The 25,000-nt window shown below is 35.1% G+C and overlaps 1 protein-coding gene across 1 annotated transcript in view; it reads left to right on the forward strand.

The window, feature by feature from the left end:
* LOC307006747 (arf-GAP with dual PH domain-containing protein 1) overlaps positions 1 to 25,000 on the forward strand; it is a 32,776-nt gene that overhangs the window by 3,556 nt on the left and 4,220 nt on the right. Inside the window, exons 3-7 of the mRNA XM_079628014.1 lie at positions 19,587 to 19,717; positions 21,529 to 21,620; positions 24,372 to 24,454; positions 24,533 to 24,645; positions 24,786 to 24,932. Of these exons, the coding sequence (XP_079484140.1) occupies positions 19,587 to 19,717; positions 21,529 to 21,620; positions 24,372 to 24,454; positions 24,533 to 24,645; positions 24,786 to 24,932 (566 nt within the window). The remainder of the gene's footprint in view (positions 1 to 19,586; positions 19,718 to 21,528; positions 21,621 to 24,371; positions 24,455 to 24,532; positions 24,646 to 24,785; positions 24,933 to 25,000) is intronic.

Below are 25,000 nucleotides of genomic sequence, written 5' to 3' on the forward strand. Positions count from 1 at the left end.
CTTCAATAGGAGCAACATTGCCTTGCTTTAAGTCTTTTCCTTGTCAATTAACCAAGCAAGTGTTAATGCAAGTGTCATTTTTCATTATTAGGCAAGTGGCGGTTTTCATTAGGGTATTAGGCTACCTTGATTTAATTTAATGTAATTCACAACTTCTCTCTCTCTCTCTCTCTCTCTCTCTCTCTCTGCCTTTTTAGAATCACACTTCACTGGGGCCTGCACAAACATGTCATGCATTTCGATGACATTATTATTATTATTTTGTGTAGGACACAGACATATTTAGATGTCGTAATTCCATGATTTGGTGCCTCTGTGTTATGTTCCGCATGATGGCCCTGTCATCTAACAACCAATCACCGTGATCATTGCGAGGAAGCTCGTGCATGATAATTGACGTCATCCATAGCAACGAAGACTCACTCTTAGTTTAGGAGTTGTCATTTTTCCTTACTAAGAGTGGGTCTGAAAGGCGTTGTGAATAACTTTTAAGAGAACACTCCTAGCTAAAATCTTTTAGTGCGATTTAGGAGTACTCCTAGTGGTAAGATAAAACTCTTTGTGAATACGGCCCCTGGAGTACTGAAAGGTGAGCAGTTTTCCCTCCTCCTGCCATGAGACTACACCAACTTTTACTTCCAATTCTGGAAAATCTTTTACATTGTCATCATCATTTTGTTCAGATACTTCTTTTTCCAGAGCACATATAAAATCAGAGGGTACAGCAGTTACAATCTCAGTTAAAAGTTTTTTTGACCGGGGCTGACCACCCGTCCTTATCCAAAAAACATGACACCTTAGTGAGACCCGCTCTTACAAGTGCATTTCTCACTGAAACAGAATTTAAACTTTACAGACAGCACAAGGTTATGAATTATGGGTTCTTCTTTCCCCCAGAAACCATTGACAGGCCCTTGTTCTCGAGAGTTTGAAAAAACTTTCCAAACTCTAAGCCTTGTCTTAGGGTGTATTCACACCAGGAAAGTCCGATAGTTCACTTGCTTTGGTCCGGACCAAAATAATTGTTTTATTTTTTTTGTCTGGTACGGTTCGCTTTCACACTGCTCTTTTATCAAGTGAACCAAAATGTGTACACAAAACCACACGTGTGCTAAGGTCGTCCATTCATTGGACAAGGATTCTCAAGTAGGGAAATCAGGAAGTGCAAAAAAAAAGTCTCGGAGATATAAAAAATAAATAAAAATAAATAAATAAATTTGGAGATATTTCGTACTGCAATATTTGTTATTTTACTGTTTTTGTGTTATTCTCTACAAACGCAATATGAAGAAACTAATGAGTATCATATGACACAATGTCATCTATACGATGTTATAATTCGGATTTTGAGAACGACGATGTGCTGCGGTTCCGGCGGAGAGAACATGCTCTCATGTGCGCCTATGGGATGCTGACAGTGGGTATAAAGTATAAAGTTTAGATTCATAGAGAGGGGCTATGTTCACACATTCAAATAATGAGATTCTTATTGTATATACTGGTAACAAGTGCTGTCAACGTTAACGCTTGCGATTAAGTTTGACCAGTTTAACGTAAATTAACGCAGCACCCCCCCCCCCCACACACACACACCCACCATCCCTGTATTGTAACTATCGTTACATTATATGAACTTGCTCATATTCATGCAAATGCTTTTAAAGCATTTATGCGCGATCAGACTAAAGAGAACGCTCTGTGTGTGAATGTCCTGATGCGCGCACACTCATTCATTCATTCATTCCAATGATGCACACACAACGCGCAGAAAGACGCGCAACAGTATCGTGTGGCCAGACAGCGCGCCGGAATGCAATTCTCTTTCGCACTTGAACGAACAATATTGATATTGGGCCGATATTGGGTCATGTTCACATCGTAAACTAACCGTACCAGAGTTCGTTTGGAACCGTACCGAGAGCACGTCTTCAGCCGGGTCTCGGTTCGGTTGTTTGGTCCGCACCCGAGTGCGATTGCTGTATTCACACCTGCCCAAAAGATCCGCACCAAGGGGGAAACCAACTAGAGTTCGATTCAATCGAACCAAACAAGGCAGGTGTGAATACACCCTTATAAAACGGTGTTAGACCAGTTAAGTCCACTCCATCAAGGTCCATTAAAAAGAGGTGTCGATCAAGGCCCATCTGTCCTCCTCTTCTCAACAGTCCACAGGCTACATCTGTCCTCCTCTTCTCAACAGTCCACAGGCTACATCTGTCCAGCTGATGTGCCTTTTATACAGAAGTCTTTGAGCAGCCTGTAATCTAAAAGCAGCGACTCTGCATTCAATGTCAATAAGTCCTTGTCCTTGTCCTGAGCCAGTGCTGCCCAGACCAAATCACCTTTGGCTAAGCCCCGCCCCCCTTAGTTACTGTTGCTACGTCCGACAACTTCATCTGGGCTCTGGTTTGGTATCAACATGGCTTATGCTGTGACGGCTCTTCCTGATGAACTTTTATCAAACTTTTATAAAGCAGCAAATAAAGTGTCGGATAGAAGTAGGCAGAAGCGGCTCAGTGTGCGTTCGAAGGCTTTATTCAAGACATACCGGCGAAACGCAAGCAACAACAAGATCCAAATAGAGGCAAAAGCATAATAGATACTAGTAGCTATTAAATAGATACTAGTACTTATTCATTAGATACTAGTACTTATTCATTAGATACTAGTACTTATTATTTAGATACTAGTGCTTATTATTTAGATACTAGTATCTATTAATTAGATACTAGTACTTATTCATTAGATACTAGTACTTATTCAATAGATACTAGTACCTATTTATTAGACACTAGTATCTTTTGTAATTGTTACTAGTAACTATTCTTATTTTACTAGTCACAACTGCTTTTTTACTAGTCTTATGTTATGACTAGTCAGAACGGCCACGGTAGAGTTCAATTAAAAATCTTACTAGTAAAATTTAAAATCTTACTAGTAACATTTGGAATAAATACTAGTATCTAATAAATAGGCACTAGTATCTATTAAATAAGTACTAGTATCTAAATAATAAGCACTAGTACCTAAAGAATAAGCACTAGTATCTAAATAATAAGTACTAGTATCTAATGAATAAGTACTAGTATCTATTTAATATGTACTAGTATCTATTAAAAGGTAGTAGTATCTAAAAAATAAGTTCTAGTACCTAATGAATAAGTACTAGTATCTAATCTATATGTACTAGTCACAATTGGAATAGATACTAGTCAGAACTGAATAGTTGATATCTAAATGACAGATCCCATAGAAGTCAATGGAAATTTTTATTTTATTTTACTAGTAACAATATGGCAAGCCGTTTTAACATTTAATCATTTAAGCCTACTAGTATCTATTTTCATGCTACTAGTACTTATTTTTTAGATACTAGTATCTATTCCATTAAGTACTAGTACTTATTCATTAGATACTAGTACTTATTCATTAGATACTAGTGCTTATTCTTTAGATACTAGTGCTTATTCTTTAGGTACTAGTACCTTTTTAAAGATACTAGTACTTATTCATTAGATACTAGTACCTAATAAATAGATACTAGTACTTATTCATTAGATACTAGTACTTATTCAATAGATACTAGTACTTATTCATTAGATACTAGTGCTTATTCTTTAGGTACTAGTGCTTATTCATTAGATACTAGTGCTTAATCTTTAGGTACTAGTACCTTTTTAAAGATACTAGTACTTATTCATTAGATACTAGTACCTAATAAATAGATACTAGTACTTATTCATTAGATACTAGTACTTATTCAATAGATACTAGTACTTATTCATTAGATACTAGTACTTATTCATTAGATACTAGTACTTATTCATTAGATACTAGTACTTATTCATTAGATACTAGTACTTATTTAATAGATACTAGTACTTATTCATTAGATACTAGTACTTATTTAAATAGTGACTAGTAACTATTTTTTTGTTACTAGTAAAAAAAAATGTTTTTGCCATTGACTTCTATGGGATCTGTCATTTAGATATCAACTATTCACTTCTGACTAGTATCTATTCCAATTGTGACTAGTACATATATATTAGATACTAGTACTTATTCATTAGGTACTAGTACTTATTTTTTAGATACTAGTACCTTTTAATAGATACTAGTACTTATTCTTTAGATACTAGTGCTTATTATTTAGATACTAGTGCTTATTATTTAGATACTAGTGCTTATTATTTAGATACTAGTGCTTATTATTTAGATACTAGTACTTATTCATTAGATACTAGTACTTATTCATTAGATACTAGTACTTATTCAATAGATACTAGTGCCTATTTATTAGATACTAGTACTTATTCATTAGATACTAGTACTTATTCATTAGATACTAGTACTTATTCAATAGATACTAGTACTTATTCTTTAGATACTAGTGCTTATTATTTAGATACTAGTGCTTATTATTTAGATACTAGTGCTTATTATTTAGATACTAGTACTTATTCATTAGATACTAGTACTTATTCATTAGATACTAGTACTTATTCAATAGATACTAGTGCCTATTTATTAGATACTAGTATTTATTCCAAATGTTACTAGTAAGATTTTAAATTTTACTAGTAAGATTTTTAATTGAACTCTACCGTGGCCGTTCTGACTAGTCATAACATAAGACTAGTAAAAAAGCAGTTGTGACTAGTAAAATAAGAATAGTTTCTAGTAACAATTACAAAAGATACTAGTGTCTAATAAATAGGTACTAGTATCTATTGAATAAGTACTAGTATCTAATGAATAAATACTAGTATCTATTTAATAGCTACTAGTATCTATTTAATAGGTACTAGTATCTATTAAAAGGTACTAGTATCTAAAAAATAAGTACTAGTACCTAATGAATAAGTACTAGTATCTAATATATATGTACTAGTCACAATTGGAATAGATACTAGTCAGAACTGAATAGTTGATATCTAAATGACAGATCCCATAGAAGTCAATGGAAAAAAAAAATTTTTTTTACTAGTAACAAAAAAATAGTGACTAGTCACTATTTAAATAAGTACTAGTATCTAATGAATAAGTACTAGTATCTATTGAATAAGTACTAGTATCTAATGAATAAGTACTAGTATCTAATGAATAAGTACTAGTATCTAATGAATAAGTACTAGTATCTAATGAATAAGTACTAGTATCTATTGAATAAGTACTAGTATCTAATGAATAAGTACTAGTATCTTTAAAAAGGTACTAGTACTTAAAGAATAAGCACTAGTATCTAATGAATAGGCACTAGTACCTAAAGAATAAGCACTAGGATCTAATGAATAAGTACTAGTACTTAATGGAATAGATACTAGTATCTAAAAAATAAGTACTAGTAGCATGAAAATAGATACTAGTAGGCTTAAATGATTAAATGTTAATACGGCTTGCCATAGTAACAAAAAAATAGTGACTAGTCACTATTTAAATAAGTACTAGTATCTAATGAATAAGTACTAGTATCTATTAAATAAGTACTAGTATCTAATGAATAAGTACTAGTATCTATTGAATAAGTACTAGTATCTAATGAATAAGTACTAGTATCTTTAAAAAGGTACTAGTACCTAAAGAATAAGCACTAGTATCTAATGAATAGGCACTAGTATCTAAAAAATAAGCACTAGTATCTAATGAATAAGCACTAGTATCTAATGAATAGGCACTAGTATCTAATGAATAGGCACTAGTATCTAAAAAATAAGCACTAGTATCTAATGAATAAGCACTAGTATCTAATGAATAAGCACTAGTATCTAAAGAATAAGCACTAGTATCTAAAGAATAAGCACTAGTACCTAAAGAATAAGCACTAGTATCTAAAGAATAAGCACTAGTATCTAAAGAATAAGCACTAGTATCTAATGAATAGGCACTAGTATCTAATGAATAGGCACTAGTATCTAAAAAATAAGCACTAGTATCTAAAGAATAAGCACTAGTATCTAATGAATAAGCACTAGTATCTAAAGAATAAGCACTAGTATCTAAAGAATAAGCACTAGTATCTAAAGAATAAGCACTAGTATCTAAAGAATAAGCACTAGTATCTAATGAATAGGCACTAGTATCTAAAAAATAAGCACTAGTATCTAATGAATAAGCACTAGTATCTAATGAATAAGCACTAGTATCTAAAGAATAAGCACTAGTATCTAAAGAATAAGCACTAGTATCTAATGAATAGGCACTAGTATCTAATGAATAAGCACTAGTATCTAATGAATAAGCACTAGTATCTAAAGAATAAGCACTAGTATCTAAAGAATAAGCACTAGTATCTAAAGAATAAGCACTAGTATCTAAAGAATAAGCACTAGTATCTAATGAATAGGCACTAGTATCTAATGAATAGGCACTAGTATCTAAAAAATAAGCACTAGTATCTAATGAATAAGCACTAGTATCTAATGAATAAGCACTAGTATCTAAAGAATAAGCACTAGTATCTAAAGAATAAGCACTAGTATCTAATGAATAAGCACTAGTATCTAAAGAATAAGCACTAGTATCTAAAGAATAAGCACTAGTACCTAAAGAATAAGCACTAGTATCTAATGAATAAGCACTAGTATCTAAAGAATAAGCACTAGTACCTAAAGAATAAGCACTAGTATCTAAAGAATAAGCACTAGTATCTAAAGAATAAGCACTAGTATCTAATGAATAGGCACTAGTATCTAATGAATAGGCACTAGTATCTAAAAAATAAGCACTAGTATCTAATGAATAAGCACTAGTATCTAATGAATAAGCACTAGTATCTAAAGAATAAGCACTAGTATCTAAAGAATAAGCACTAGTATCTAATGAATAAGCACTAGTATCTAAAGAATAAGCACTAGTATCTAAAGAATAAGCACTAGTACCTAAAGAATAAGCACTAGTATCTAATGAATAAGCACTAGTATCTAAAGAATAAGCACTAGTACCTAAAGAATAAGCACTAGTATCTAAAGAATAAGCACTAGTATCTAAAGAATAAGCACTAGTATCTAATGAATAAGCACTAGTATCTAAAGAATAAGCACTAGTATCTAAAGAATAAGCACTAGTATCTAATGAATAAGCACTAGTATCTAAAGAATAAGCACTAGTATCTAAAGAATAAGCACTAGTATCTAATGAATAAGCACTAGTATCTAATGAATAAGCACTAGTATCTAATGAATAGGCACTAGTATCTAATGAATAGGCACTAGTATCTAAAAAATAAGCACTAGTATCTAATGAATAAGCACTAGTATCTAATGAATAAGCACTAGTATCTAAAGAATAAGCACTAGTATCTAAAGAATAAGCACTAGTATCTAATGAATAAGCACTAGTATCTAAAGAATAAGCACTAGTATCTAAAGAATAAGCACTAGTACCTAAAGAATAAGCACTAGTATCTAATGAATAAGCACTAGTATCTAAAGAATAAGCACTAGTACCTAAAGAATAAGCACTAGTATCTAAAGAATAAGCACTAGTATCTAAAGAATAAGCACTAGTATCTAATGAATAAGCACTAGTATCTAAAGAATAAGCACTAGTATCTAATGAATAAGCACTAGTATCTAAAGAATAAGCACTAGTATCTAATGAATAAGCACTAGTATCTAATGAATAAGCACTAGTATCTAATGAATAAGCACTAGTATCTAATGAATAAGCACTAGTACCTAAAGAATAAGCACTAGTACCTAAAGAATAAGCACTAGTATCTAATGAATAAGCACTAGTATCTAAAGAATAAGCACTAGTATCTAAAGAATAAGCACTAGTACCTAAAGAATAAGCACTAGTATCTAAAGAATAAGCACTAGTACCTAAAGAATAAGCACTAGTACCTAAAGAATAAGCACTAGTATCTAATGAATAAGCACTAGTATCTAATGAATAAGCACTAGTATCTAATGAATAAGCACTAGTACCTAAAGAATAAGCACTAGTATCTAAAGAATAAGCACTAGTATCTAAAGAATAAGCACTAGTATCTAAAGAATAAGCACTAGTATCTAATGAATAAGCACTAGTATCTAAAGAATAAGCACTAGTATCTAATGAATAAGCACTAGTATCTAATGAATAAGCACTAGTATCTAATGAATAAGCACTAGTACCTAAAGAATAAGCACTAGTACCTAAAGAATAAGCACTAGTATCTAATGAATAAGCACTAGTATCTAATGAATAAGCACTAGTATCTAATGAATAAGCACTAGTACCTAAAGAATAAGCACTAGTATCTAAAGAATAAGCACTAGTATCTAAAGAATAAGCACTAGTATCTAAAGAATAAGCACTAGTATCTAATGAATAAGCACTAGTATCTAAAGAATAAGCACTAGTACCTAAAGAATAAGCACTAGTATCTAAAGAATAAGCACTAGTATCTAAAGAATAAGCACTAGTATCTAATGAATAAGCACTAGTATCTAATGAATAAGCACTAGTATCTAATGAATAAGCACTAGTATCTAAAGAATAAGCACTAGTATCTAATGAATAAGCACTAGTATCTAAAGAATAAGCACTAGTATCTAATGAATAAGCACTAGTATCTAATGAATAAGCACTAGTATCTAATGAATAAGCACTAGTATCTAAAGAATAAGCACTAGTATCTAAAGAATAAGCACTAGTATCTAATGAATAAGCACTAGTATCTAAAGAATAAGCACTAGTATCTAATGAATAAGCACTAGTATCTAAAGAATAAGCACTAGTATCTAAAGAATAAGCACTAGTATCTAAAGAATAAGCACTAGTATCTAATGAATAAGCACTAGTATCTAAAGAATAAGCACTAGTATCTAATGAATAAGCACTAGTATCTAAAGAATAAGCACTAGTATCTAAAGAATAAGCACTAGTATCTAATGAATAAGCACTAGTATCTAAAGAATAAGCACTAGTATCTAATGAATAAGCACTAGTATCTAAAGAATAAGCACTAGTATCTAATGAATAAGCACTAGTATCTAAAGAATAAGCACTAGTATCTAATGAATAAGCACTAGTATCTAAAGAATAAGCACTAGTATCTAATGAATAAGCACTAGTATCTAATGAATAAGCACTAGTATCTAAAGAATAAGCACTAGTATCTAATGAATAAGCACTAGTATCTAATGAATAAGCACTAGTACCTAAAGAATAAGCACTAGTATCTAAAGAATAAGCACTAGTACCTAAAGAATAAGCACTAGTACCTAAAGAATAAGCACTAGTACCTAAAGAATAAGCACTAGTACCTAAAGAATAAGCACTAGTACCTAAAGAATAAGCACTAGTACCTAAAGAATAAGCACTAGTACCTAAAGAATAAGCACTAGTATCTAATGAATAAGCACTAGTATCTAATGAATAAGCACTAGTATCTAAATAATAAGCACTAGTATCTAAATAATAAGCACTAGTATCTAATGAATAAGCACTAGTATCTAAAGAATAAGCACTAGTATCTAATGAATAAGCACTAGTACCTAAAGAATAAGCACTAGTATCTAATGAATAAGCACTAGTATCTAATGAATAAGCACTAGTATCTAATGAATAAGCACTAGTATCTAAATAATAAGCACTAGTATCTAAATAATAAGCACTAGTATCTAATGAATAAGCACTAGTACCTAAAGAATAAGCACTAGTATCTAATGAATAAGCACTAGTATCTAAAGAATAAGCACTAGTACCTAAAGAATAAGCACTAGTATCTAAAGAATAAGCACTAGTATCTAAAGAATAAGCACTAGTACCTAAAGAATAAGCACTAGTATCTAAAGAATAAGCACTAGTATCTAAAGAATAAGCACTAGTACCTAAAGAATAAGCACTAGTATCTAAAGAATAAGAACTAGTACCTAAAGAATAAGCACTAGTATCTAATGAATAAGCACTAGTACCTAAAGAATAAGCACTAGTATCTAAAGAATAAGCACTAGTATCTAAAGAATAAGCACTAGTATCTAATGAATAAGCACTAGTATCTAATGAATAAGCACTAGTACCTAAAGAATAAGCACTAGTATCTAAAGAATAAGCACTAGTATCTAATGAATAAGCACTAGTACCTAAAGAATAAGCACTAGTATCTAAAGAATAAGCACTAGTACCTAAAGAATAAGCACTAGTATCTAAAGAATAAGCACTAGTATCTAAAGAATAAGCACTAGTATCTAAAGAATAAGCACTAGTATCTAATGAATAAGCACTAGTACCTAAAGAATAAGCACTAGTATCTAAAGAATAAGCACTAGTACCTAAAGAATAAGCACTAGTACCTAAAGAATAAGCACTAGTATCTAATGAATAAGCACTAGTATCTAATGAATAAGCACTAGTACCTAAAGAATAAGCACTAGTACCTAAAGAATAAGCACTAGTATCTAAAGAATAAGCACTAGTATCTAATGAATAAGCACTAGTACCTAAAGAATAAGCACTAGTATCTAAAGAATAAGCACTAGTATCTAAAGAATAAGCACTAGTACCTAAAGAATAAGCACTAGTATCTAAAGAATAAGCACTAGTATCTAAAGAATAAGCACTAGTACCTAAAGAATAAGCACTAGTATCTAAAGAATAAGCACTAGTATCTAATGAATAAGCACTAGTACCTAAAGAATAAGCACTAGTATCTAAAGAATAAGCACTAGTATCTAAAGAATAAGCACTAGTACCTAAAGAATAAGCACTAGTATCTAAAGAATAAGCACTAGTATCTAAAGAATAAGCACTAGTACCTAAAGAATAAGCACTAGTATCTAAAGAATAAGCACTAGTACCTAAAGAATAAGCACTAGTATCTAAAGAATAAGCACTAGTATCTAAAGAATAAGCACTAGTATCTAAAGAATAAGCACTAGTACCTAAAGAATAAGCACTAGTATCTAAAGAATAAGCACTAGTATCTAAAGAATAAGCACTAGTATCTAATGAATAAGCACTAGTACCTAAAGAATAAGCACTAGTACCTAAAGAATAAGCACTAGTATCTAAAGAATAAGCACTAGTACCTAAAGAATAAGCACTAGTATCTAAAGAATAAGCACTAGTATCTAATGAATAAGCACTAGTACCTAAAGAATAAGCACTAGTATCTAAAGAATAAGCACTAGTACCTAAAGAATAAGCACTAGTATCTAAAGAATAAGCACTAGTATCTAAAGAATAAGCACTAGTACCTAAAGAATAAGCACTAGTACCTAAAGAATAAGCACTAGTATCTAATGAATAAGCACTAGTATCTAAAGAATAAGCACTAGTATCTAAAGAATAAGCACTAGTACCTAAAGAATAAGCACTAGTATCTAAAGAATAAGCACTAGTACCTAAAGAATAAGCACTAGTACCTAAAGAATAAGCACTAGTACCTAAAGAATAAGCACTAGTACCTAAAGAATAAGCACTAGTACCTAAAGAATAAGCACTAGTACCTAAAGAATAAGCACTAGTACCTAAAGAATAAGCACTAGTATCTAAAGAATAAGCACTAGTATCTAATGAATAAGCACTAGTATCTAAAGAATAAGCACTAGTATCTAAAGAATAAGCACTAGTATCTAAAGAATAAGCACTAGTATCTAAAGAATAAGCACTAGTATCTAAAGAATAAGCACTAGTATCTAAAGAATAAGCACTAGTACCTAAAGAATAAGCACTAGTATCTAAAGAATAAGCACTAGTATCTAATGAATAAGCACTAGTATCTAAAGAATAAGCACTAGTATCTAAAGAATAAGCACTAGTACCTAAAGAATAAGCACTAGTACCTAAAGAATAAGCACTAGTATCTAAAGAATAAGCACTAGTATCTAATGAATAAGCACTAGTATCTAATGAATAAGCACTAGTATCTAAAGAATAAGCACTAGTACCTAAAGAATAAGCACTAGTACCTAAAGAATAAGCACTAGTATCTAAAGAATAAGCACTAGTATCTAATGAATAAGCACTAGTATCTAAAGAATAAGCACTAGTATCTAAAGAATAAGCACTAGTACCTAAAGAATAAGCACTAGTACCTAAAGAATAAGCACTAGTATCTAAAGAATAAGCACTAGTATCTAAAGAATAAGCACTAGTACCTAAAGAATAAGCACTAGTACCTAAAGAATAAGCACTAGTATCTAATGAATAAGCACTAGTATCTAAAGAATAAGCACTAGTACCTAAAGAATAAGCACTAGTACCTAAAGAATAAGCACTAGTACCTAAAGAATAAGCACTAGTATCTAAAGAATAAGCACTAGTATCTAATGAATAAGCACTAGTACCTAAAGAATAAGCACTAGTATCTAAAGAATAAGCACTAGTACCTAAAGAATAAGCACTAGTATCTAAAGAATAAGCACTAGTATCTAATGAATAAGCACTAGTACCTAAAGAATAAGCACTAGTACCTAAAGAATAAGCACTAGTATCTAAAGAATAAGCACTAGTACCTAAAGAATAAGCACTAGTATCTAAAGAATAAGCACTAGTATCTAATGAATAAGCACTAGTACCTAAAGAATAAGCACTAGTATCTAAAGAATAAGCACTAGTACCTAAAGAATAAGCACTAGTATCTAAAGAATAAGCACTAGTATCTAAAGAATAAGCACTAGTACCTAAAGAATAAGCACTAGTACCTAAAGAATAAGCACTAGTATCTAATGAATAAGCACTAGTATCTAAAGAATAAGCACTAGTATCTAAAGAATAAGCACTAGTACCTAAAGAATAAGCACTAGTATCTAAAGAATAAGCACTAGTACCTAAAGAATAAGCACTAGTACCTAAAGAATAAGCACTAGTACCTAAAGAATAAGCACTAGTACCTAAAGAATAAGCACTAGTACCTAAAGAATAAGCACTAGTACCTAAAGAATAAGCACTAGTACCTAAAGAATAAGCACTAGTATCTAAAGAATAAGCACTAGTATCTAATGAATAAGCACTAGTATCTAAAGAATAAGCACTAGTATCTAAAGAATAAGCACTAGTATCTAAAGAATAAGCACTAGTATCTAAAGAATAAGCACTAGTATCTAAAGAATAAGCACTAGTATCTAAAGAATAAGCACTAGTACCTAAAGAATAAGCACTAGTATCTAAAGAATAAGCACTAGTATCTAATGAATAAGCACTAGTATCTAAAGAATAAGCACTAGTATCTAAAGAATAAGCACTAGTACCTAAAGAATAAGCACTAGTACCTAAAGAATAAGCACTAGTATCTAAAGAATAAGCACTAGTATCTAATGAATAAGCACTAGTATCTAATGAATAAGCACTAGTATCTAAAGAATAAGCACTAGTACCTAAAGAATAAGCACTAGTACCTAAAGAATAAGCACTAGTATCTAAAGAATAAGCACTAGTATCTAATGAATAAGCACTAGTATCTAAAGAATAAGCACTAGTATCTAAAGAATAAGCACTAGTACCTAAAGAATAAGCACTAGTACCTAAAGAATAAGCACTAGTATCTAAAGAATAAGCACTAGTATCTAAAGAATAAGCACTAGTACCTAAAGAATAAGCACTAGTACCTAAAGAATAAGCACTAGTATCTAATGAATAAGCACTAGTATCTAAAGAATAAGCACTAGTACCTAAAGAATAAGCACTAGTACCTAAAGAATAAGCACTAGTACCTAAAGAATAAGCACTAGTATCTAAAGAATAAGCACTAGTATCTAATGAATAAGCACTAGTACCTAAAGAATAAGCACTAGTATCTAAAGAATAAGCACTAGTACCTAAAGAATAAGCACTAGTATCTAAAGAATAAGCACTAGTATCTAAAGAATAAGCACTAGTACCTAAAGAATAAGCACTAGTACCTAAAGAATAAGCACTAGTATCTAATGAATAAGCACTAGTATCTAAAGAATAAGCACTAGTATCTAAAGAATAAGCACTAGTATCTAATGAATAAGCACTAGTACCTAAAGAATAAGCACTAGTACCTAAAGAATAAGCACTAGTACCTAAAGAATAAGCACTAGTATCTAATGAATAAGCACTAGTATCTAAAGAATAAGCACTAGTATCTAATGAATAGGCACTAGTACCTAAAGAATAAGCACTAGTATCTAAAGAATAAGCACTAGTATCTAAAGAATAAGCACTAGTACCTAAAGAATAAGCACTAGTATCTAATGAATAAGCACTAGTATCTAAAGAATAAGCACTAGTACCTAAAGAATAAGTACTAGTAGCATGAAAATAGATACTAGTAGGCTTAAATGATTAAATGTTAAAACGGCTTGCCATAGTGGTTCCGCACCATAGAGCTTCGCTTTCCCCCCAATTTATTTTAGATGAAGAAGCCTTTTCATAGCACTGAATACAACTTAATACACTTTGTATATCTTCTTTATCCTTAATTATCACAGTGAGGTCATCAGCATATGCAGAAAGTTTCATGGATTTATTGAAAGAACCTTTGATGTGCAAACCCTTATTTTACACAATAGTGGTTCAATTACTAAACTGTAGAGCTGACCGGAAAGTGGGCAACCCTTCCTAATTCCCCTTCGAACTTTAATAGGCATGCTTAACCCTCCAGGCACTTTTACCATACATCCTGCTTTTCCATAAAGTAACCGAATCCATGAAATAAAACCATTCCCAAAACCATATTCACTTAAAACATCGAACAGATAAGAGTGATCCACTCGGTCGAAAGCCTTTTCTTGATCTAGGGATAGTATTCCTAAATCAATATTGTTTGACATCGAGTAATCAATGACATCTCTTAAGAAATAAATGATCTCTAGTGCACCTGTTTTTAATACAATATGATTGATCCGGATGAATTAATACACCCATATATTCATTCAATCTATTAGAGATACTCTTAGAGAAAATCTTATAATCTGTTGTCAATAAGGCTACAGGCCTCCAATTTTAAGCAAAGTAAGATCACCTTTTTTTGGTAGCAGAGAAAGAATTGCTCTTCTGCAACTAGTCGGTAAAAGTCCAGTTTTCATTGAACATAAAATCACTTCATAGTAATCTTTCCCAATGATTCCCCAAAACTGTTGATTTTCCAATCGATAATTCTTCTCATACCGACTGCATCCGTACAGAGAGAGAGAGAGAGAGAGAGAGAGAGAGAGAGAGAGAGAGAGAGAGAGAGAGAGAGAGAGATATGGTGGAGTTGATGAAGAAATAGGAAGTGGGTTTCTCCCTCCACTTATTCACTCAGTGAATGTGCTAACCCTTTTCTTAGAGAGAGATGTTTCTGCACACACACACACACACACACACACACACACACACACACACACACACACACACACACACACACACACACTCTCTCTCACACACTCACACACACACACACACACACACACATCTGAAGGGGTTTATTCTGAGATAACAACCGGCTGGATGTGCATTATCTCGTTTATTACACGAATCTTGCCACATGATGCAGAGCTGAACACTATAGTGCACTTTACACACTCTACTGACTATACGTGACTTTGCAACTACACACTCTCGGTAGAGGATTAGTACACTAGACTGTTCGGTTAGGGTTAGGAGAATAAGTTGACTTGTAGTTGCCAAGTTACTTATAGTCAGAATGTCTAAAGTGGACTATAGAAATAAAGCGTTACAGGCACAAAATATTGATAGTCTAAATATTTTATTATAAATATTTAATTTATTAAACACAAAGCTCCGCGGAGAGCGCAGTTTCAGCGGCAAGATCAAACTAGAGATACTGTATACAGTCATAACACTTATCACATTTCAACACATTAATAATTATGGAGATTAGAGATATGGCACATGGCCGCCGCAGTGAACTGTCCATGTCCTGTATCGTTTTTTTTATTGCCTTTGTTCATATTTTAGTAATCATCATAAATTACATATAATTTAAAAGAATTCATCCTATGAAAACTGCGGTATCATGCAAACGGTATTTTAAAGCGGTGGGATAATTCCCCTTTTTACAAGATGTAAAATAAGTCTCTGATGTCCCCAGATTGTGTGTGTGTGTGCGTGTGTGTGTGTGTGTGTGTGTGTGTGTGTGTGTGTGTGTGTGTGTGTGTGTGTGTGTGTGAAGTTTTAGCTCAAAATACCCCACAGATATTGTACAGCATGTCAAAGGAACACGCCACCGTTTTTTAAATAGGGCTTATTCCGCGTCTCCCCTACATTTAGAGCGGTGGGCAAACGCATTATTGTCTCAGTGCATGCATTGTCTTAGTCTGGCAGCGCCGCCGCTAGCTTAGCTTAGCATAACGGATATCTCTGCACCCAAGTAGCAGTGCTGCGCCTGTGCTTCACCCCAATATAGTCCCATGTCATTATCTGCCTAGGAAATCGCCTAGTCTTAATCTGCATCGCTATTTGTACTCATGAATATGCAGGCCACAAGAAGTAATTAAGTTTACTCATGACATGCTATCCGGCAACAAAGGATTCCATTCATTATGCTAAGCTAAGCTAGCGGCGGCGCTGCCAGACTAAGACAATGCATGCACTGAGACAATAATGCGTTTGCCCACCGATCTAAATGTAGGGGAGACGGGGAATAACCCCTATTTAAAAAATCGGTGGCGTTCCTTTAAAAGTTGTCCCTTTTTGAGGGTCAGTTAAAACGCGTTGTTTCGTGCGTGTCCCTTTAAATGCAAATAAGCTGCTGCTCCCGGCACAGGGGGCGGAGCTTCAAGAGCTTGTGTGTGTGTGTGTGTGTGTGTGTGTGTGTGTGTGTGTGTGTGTGTGTGTGTGTGTGTGTGTGTGTGTGTGTGTGTGTGTGTTAGCAGCTCCGATTACCTCACGCAGACACACTAAAATGACAGAACACTTTTAGTGTTTTATGTTCAAACCGGAGTCAGAATGATGGAGAGACTCGAAAAGAAGTGACACATGTAGAAGCAACAGGACATTTCTGAATGATTAGTTGATGAATTTATGCAGCTTATGTGTAGTTATCTTCTAGTCATTGATTAGCATATTCTGTCTTGATAATCTATAAATTGAACTGTTGTTAGACGCCTACAGAGTGACATGATGTTGCATTTGTGTTGCGAACTGTATTGTGAAGACAGATGGACAGTGTTGAACTCACAAATGTGCTCGACTACAGCAACTCTTCCTCTTCTCAACATGGACTGTGTTCTGGGGGCGGGGTTTATGTAAATTCTAGGGTTGGTGATGTCATAACCTGAAGAAGCTCGTGTAGTTCCTCCAGCCGTTTGTTGTAGTTCTTAAAAAGCGATTTCTGTAAAAGCAAATATCTCCCTTTGCTCTGAACTTTGAGCGTTGTAACTTTGCAGATGTTGTTTATGATCAAACACAACATTACACACTAACTACAGTTAGAAAACACAACATTACACACTAACTAAACATTACACACTATCTCTAGTTAGAAAACACAACATTACACACTAACTAAACATTACACACTAACTAAACATTACACACTAACTCTAGTTAGAAAACACAACATTACACACTAACTAAACATTACACACTAACTCTAGTTAGAAAACACAACATTACACACTAACTAAACATTACACACTAACTACAGTTAGAAAACAGCAACATTACACACTAACTAAACATTACACACTAACTCTAGTTAGAAAACACAACATTACACACTAACTAAACATTACACACTAACTCTAGTTAGAAAACACAACATTACACACTAACTAAACATTACACACTAACTCTAGTTAGAAAACACAACATTACACACTAACTAAACATTACACACTAACTCTAGTTAGAAAACAGCAACATTACACACTAACTAAACATTACACACTAACTAAACATTACACACTAACTAAACATTACACACTAACTAAACATTACACACTAACTAAACATTACACACCAACTAAACATACACACTAACTAAACATTACACACTAACTACAGTTAGAAAACACAACATTACACACTCACTACAGTTAGAAAACACAACATTACACACTAACTAAACATTACACACTAACTACAGTTAGAAAACACAACATTACACACTAACTACAGTTAGAAAACACAAAATTACACACTAACTAAACATTACACACTAACTAAACATTACACACTAACTACAGTTAGAAAAGTCAAATCATGATCAACCGCCACTTTAATAATTTTTAGCAGCTCAATTTTTGTGCTATCAACTTCAAATTTGGAAGACAACTTGGTTAGACATACAACTTTTAATTTCCAGGTTATTTTGCAAAATGTATAATTTGTATACATGTTTAGTTCGGTGCATTCGCTTTACAGTAAACAGTAAATCTTTTAAGCGCATTCACTTCTGATAACGGAATAATCCTTTAAAAAGAGACCAACCGTACGTCTATTCCAAAACATTCATTAACTACAACTGTTTATGATCAGATCTGTGTTTAAAAAAGGTTAATAAATGATAGTTTTAGTTAGTTTAAATCGAGGTGCATGTTCAGGTTTTAACAGTAAATGTTCCTGATGAGAGTTTGTGATCATGATGTCACGAGGATTTAAAGTGATTAAAGAAACAAAACAAAGTCTGTCATCGTATATTAAACTAAATGTAATTTCAAACCGGTTTGACTTCTTATGTTGGTAACAATAGTTTTGCTTTTGTATTTTTTGTCCACACAATGAAAGTCAGTGGAAACTGAAAAGATTATCAACATTCTCCACAGTATCTTCACATGTGTTCAGCAGACGGAGGAACAACATGAGGCATTTTCATTTTTGGGTGGACTGTCTCTTTAAGCTCTCACACACACACACACACACACACACACACACACACACACACACACACACACACACACACACACACACACACTAACACACACGCACACGCACACACGCACACACACACTCACACGCACACGCACACGCACACACACACACACACACACACACACACACACACACACACACACACACACACACACACACACACACACACACACACACACACACACACACACTCTGGTAATTTCACTCAAGCGTCCGTTTTCCAGGAATCCTGATGATGTAAATCAGTGTTCAGTATCTCTTCCTTATTCTGTCGTTGTAAGTATCATGTTTGAGCTGAGTCAGCAGTGTAAACTATTCTTAAAGTCCCCATGTGGTGTAAATCCAGCTGTTAATGTTGTTTATGTGTCTATGTGGTGTTTTTAATCTGCGTTTTAAACCATGTGTAAGTTCATAAGTGGACAGCATTGCTATTTGCTACCTTGTCACAAACTAACCAATCAGATCAACGTGTGATCGTCAACCAGTGGATCTCTGAGTGAGTGAGTGAGTGGAGGCGGGGCTCATTTGCATATTCATAGAACCGACGTATTCTAAATGAGGCAAGGGTGTCGAGTTACGTTCAATATATTTTAAGGCATTTCTATGAAATAAACATTTAAAATGTAATTTTGGTGATCAGAGATGAGTTTTAAGGGATAAAATGATTGACTACAGGGAGACTTTAACACAACGATCCGTTCTTCTGGATCTCAGTGGGAAAACATCAGCCGAACCTGACAGCCTTTTTATTGTGTGTCAAACACATTATGTGCTTTCATATCTATAATATCCATTATTCCTCTCTCTCTTAGATCCGGAATGGGGCTCTTGCTCTTTGGGAGTCTTCATTTGCCTGGCCTGCTCCGGAGTCCACCGCAATATTCCCAGCATCGGGAAAGTCAAATCCCTCCAACTCTCACACTGGGAGGATTCAGAAGTTCAGGTGTTCACAACCTTTCTGTAAACCTCTCTGTTCTGAGAATAACCAGTCTTTGTTGACCCTCAGACCTGTACCAGTGATATTTGAGTATACTTTTATAATATTTAATAATAGAGTTTTAATATTTATAATGTTAGCTTTTCTTTTTTTTTACAATTTTAGTTTTCATTTGAGTGTTCATGTTATTTTGTTATCTTTTGTTATTTTTATTAGTAATTAACATTTCTATTTATGTTTAATAGTGCTGGGCAATGATTAATCGCATCCGAAATAAAAGTTTGTGTTTACATAATATATGTGTGTATACTGTGTATAATTATTGTGTATATATAAATACACACAAATGCATATATATTTATATATGTGCATGTATATACTGTATATATATATTTATACATATTTTATATAAATATTTTATATATAAATAACACATTTTTCTTAAACATATACATGCTTTATACACAGTATACACACATATATTATGTAAACACAAAATATTTGGATGCGATTAATCGATGCCGAGCACTAATTTATTTATTTTAATTACATTGTTAGGTTTAGTCATTTCAGCACTTCAACTTGTTTTATTTCACTTACTTACCAAGACAATATTTGTAGTTTATAGAAATTATAGTATTTATATTTTATTTCAGCTTTAATTCAGCTAACGTAAATGGGTCTGAATTGGTTTACTTCAGTTTTGGTTGACAATAACAACATTAGCTGTGTTTACATGGACTCTAATAATCCGTTTGTAATCGGGCAACTCAAAAGTCACATGTAATCACGTCAGTCGGAGTGAATTGGCCAGATAAAATGTCATGTGTCAGAATGATTAAATGTCATTCAGATTGTAAGAAGTGCTTTAAACCTCTTCTTGTGATAGAACCTCTTCTTCGATAGAACATGTAAACCAAAACTGGACAGTTCTTCCTCTTGTTCTCCGTCTCACGGCGTCCCTCAAGGCTCCGTCCTCGGACCTCTTCTTTTCAATATTTATTTGTTACTCCTTGGTCATATTATCGGTTTTCATGGTCTCCGCCACCATTGTGATGCTGCCCAGCCTATATTAACTATAGACCCGATATAGTCCGGCTATGAGTAACACACTTTTAGACAAAATAACCTTGAGTTTGGATACCTATCGTTTTACCAAAATAACGTGTGAGATGTATGACATTCTATCATGTAAGCAAAGTAAACAGTGATTACAAAGTGTTTGGTTTCATTTCTTCACTCTTTGTTGTCTAAATGATCAATGAATGAAGCCCACATTTTGCCTTGTTTTAGTCTAGACGTCTGAGCCGTGTTTGGACGGATATTAGACGTCTTTTAAACACAAAACTGCTGGCGGATGACCTGCAGATTTACACATCTCCTCGCTTCTCTTCTTTATTCAGCGTTCATGTAAACACTGTTCAGATTAGTCAATCGGAGAGATTTCATTCCGACTGAATCAAAAAAGTGTCCATGTAAACATAGATAATGACCTGCATAATGTTATTTGCCATGCAAAGTTTGAAAACTTCATGCATTGTTTTCTCCCACACCAACACAGTTCATATTGAAGATCAGTGAAGATCATCAGACTCTAGTTTCAGTCTGTTCCTCACACAAAGTGTCATATGACTTCAGAAGACATGAGTCATGAACTCTACAGTCGTGTCATTATGAACTGTTACTGTATAGAAAACAGATGCATGAAGATTCTTCTGTTGTGTTGCATGATCTTTAGACAATAGAAAAAAAAAAATGAGGTGCTTGCAAATATCATATGATTGATGTTGAATAAATGCATGTTTTATTATTTTTAGTTCATGTCTGAGCGTGGGAATGACACCATGAAGGCCGTTTATGAGGCTGCTGTTCCTGTTTACTACTACAAGCCCACACACAGAGACTGCCAGTGAGTTACCATGGCAACACACCACATCTCCACCGGCACATTATGATCAAACCTGATGCCAAACCAGAGCTTAACTTGCCAGACTTTCTGGAATGACTGGATCCTCTCAAATAGCATTGTATCATGTTCTTCAGCCTGAGGAAACCTCTAAAATGCTCTGGCGGAAGTTATTTTCATATATATTTAATTATCTATTATATTTATCTAAATTATATCAACTTTAGGGCACTTAACTGAGTTTATTTAGCTGTAAAGAGAATTAATTTAGCTGATCGGCAGGCTTCAGGGAGTCAGGAGAGCATGTCTATCTTTGAGGCTAGAACTAGACATCAGTGAGTAGAACTGGATATTTCACTTAGTTATGATCGTTATAATTCTTCTAATTAAACCACAACAAATTGCAGTTGGTCACTTTGCATGTCTATCCGATGATCTTTTCCTTCTGTCTGGATGTGTTTTGGCCAGAATGATCTGTAAAATGGGTCAAAAGATGATCTAATTGTGACCCTGGACCACACACCAGTCTCGAGTCGCACGGGTATATCTGTGGCAAAAGCAACTATACACTGTATGGGTCAAAATTATAGATTTTTTTCTTTTATACCAAAAATCATGAGGATATTAAGTAAAGATCATGTTCCATGAAGATATTTAGTAAATGTCCTACCGTAAATATATAAAACATGTATTTTTGTGAGTGAATGCAGCACAATCGTGAACATAAATGCACAACTTTAAAGGAGATTTTCTCAATGTTTACATTTTTTTGCTCCTCAGATTCCAGATTTTCAATAGTTGTGTCTCGACCAAATATTGTCCTATCCTAACAAACCACACATCAATGGAGAGATTATTTATTCAGCTTTCATATGATGTATACATCTCAATTTCAATAAATTGACCCATGTGACTGGTTTTGTGGTCCAGGGTCACAATTTAGTATTTTAGTCATTTATCTCTAATGACTAAAATACACACTTTATGCTTTATTATTCACATGCATTTAAACCTTAAATCTGGATGTTGAGTGAAGAAAAAGCTCATGGATCGATCAGGACATGTAAACACGTGATCAGATTGAAAACCGGCGTCCCTCAAGGCTCAGTCCTCGGACCTCTTCTCTTCAATAGTTATTTGTTTTATTCAATGTTTATTTATTTAAGTGTTACCATTAAATAATTAAAAAATAAAATGCAGAAATAAGACATTAGGAAGGTATACATGATGAGATGTGCATTACCACAAGAAATAATCCTGATTAATCCCAGTTTGCTAAAACAATCATTTACAGTCAGTATGGTTATGAGACGATCAGACAAGAGACCAGAGGCTGACCTAGTGCAGGTGTAGATGGCTCTGGTCAGGGTGTTGCTGTGGTCAGGGTGTTGCTCTGGTCAGGGTGTTGCTGTGGTCAGGGTGTTGCTCTGGTCAGGGTGTTGCTGTGGTCAGGGTGTTGCTGTGGTCAGGGTGTTGCTCTGGTCAGGGTGTTGCTGTGGTCAGGGTGTTGCTGTGGTCAGGGTGTTGCTCTGGTCAGGGTGTTGCTGTGGTCAGGGTGTTGCTCTGGTCAGGGTGTTGCTGTGGTCAGGGTGTTGCTGTGGTCAGGGTGTTGCTGTGGTCAGGGTGTTGCTCTGGTCAGGGTGTTGCTGTGGTCAGGGTGTTGCTGTGGTCAGGGTGTTGCTCTGGTCAGGGTGTTGCTCTGGTCAGGGTGTTGCTGTGGTCAGGGTGTTGCTCTGGTCAGGGTGTTGCTGTGGTCAGGGTGTTGCTCTGGTCAGGGTGTTGCTGTGGTCAGGGTGTTGCTGTGGTCAGGGTGTTGCTCTGGTCAGGGTGTTGCTGTGGTCAGGGTGTTGCTGTGGTCAGGGTGTTGCTCTGGTCAGGGTGTTGCTCTGGTCAGGGTGTTGCTGTGGTCAGGGTGTTGCTGTGGTCAGGGTGTTGCTCTGGTCAGGGTGTTGCTGTGGTCAGGGTGTTGCTCTGGTCAGAGTGTTGCTGTGGTCAGGGTGTTGCTCTGGTCAGGGTGTTGCTCTGGTCAGGGTGTTGCTGTGGTCAGGGTGTTGCTCTGGTCAGGGTGTTGCTGTGGTCAGGGTGTTGCTCTGGTCAGGGTGTTGCTGTGGTCAGGGTGTTGCTCTGGTCAGGGTGTTGCTCTGGTCAGGGTGTTGCTGTGGTCAGGGTGTTGCTCTGGTCAGGGTGTTGCTCTGGTCAGGGTGTTGCTCTGGTCAGGGTGTTGCTGTGGTCAGGGTGTTGCTGTGGTCAGGGTGTTGCTGTGGTCAGGGTGTTGCTCTGGTCAGGGTGTTGCTCTGGTCAGGGTGTTGCTGTGGTCAGGGTGTTGCTCTGGTCAGGGTGTTGCTGTGGTCAGGGTGTTGCTCTGGTCAGGGTGTTGCTGTGGTCAGGGTGTTGCTCTGGTCAGGGTGTTGCTCTGGTCAGGGTGTTGCTCTGGTCAGGGTGTTGCTCTGGTCAGGGTGTTGCTGTGGTCAGGGTGTTGCTCTGGTCAGGGTGTTGCTCTGGTCAGGGTGTTGCTCTGGTCAGGGTGTTGCTGTGGTCAGGGTGTTGCTCTGGGTGTTGCTCTCCTCAGGGTGTTGCTCTTGTCAGGGTGTTGCTGTGGTCAGGGTGTTGCTCTGGTCACAGTGTTGCTCTGCTCAGGGTGTTGCTCTGGTCACAGTGTTGCTCTGCTCAGGGTGTTGCTCTGGTCAGGGTGTTGCACTGGTCAGGGTTTTGCTCTGGTCAGGGTGAGTGTGACGGTGTAAGTGTGTGTTCTAGGGTTCTGAAGGAGCAGTGGATTCGGGCCAAGTACGAGAGGCAGGAGTTCATCGAGGACGGCAAGAAGCCACACTATGAGGACGGTACGTGTGCGTCTGATTCTCACAACACCCGTTTCTGCTTCCCGCTTGATGATTGACATGCTCGTTGGCCAATCACAGACCCGAGAGACGGCATGCTGATGAAGAGGGGGCGGGACAACGGGCAGTTCCTCAACAGGCGATTCGTCCTGTCTCTGAGGGACGGCACACTAAAGTACTACACTAAACTAGACGTGAGTGTCACATCACACGCGGTCACTCACTGCTAGAGCTTTTGTTCATTTCAATGAGATGTTCATATTTTCTGTTTTTATTTTAATTAATTTTATGGTTATGGTTGTAGTTCACACTGATAACTCCTGTATGTCTGTAGGCTAAAGAACCGAAGGCCGTTATGAAAGTGGACACCATCAACGCCTGCTTCCAGCCGGACAAGATCGGGAACCCCAACGGTCTGCAGATCACCTACATCAAAGACAACATCACACGCAACATCTTCGTCTACCACGACAGCAGCAGAGTAAGAGACAACACACACACACACACTCACTCACTCACTCACTCACTCACTCACTCACTCACTCACTC

This window comes from Phoxinus phoxinus (assembly GCF_949152265.1).
Source record: "Phoxinus phoxinus genome assembly, chromosome: 11".
Classification (NCBI taxonomy): Eukaryota; Metazoa; Chordata; class Actinopteri; order Cypriniformes; family Leuciscidae; genus Phoxinus; species Phoxinus phoxinus.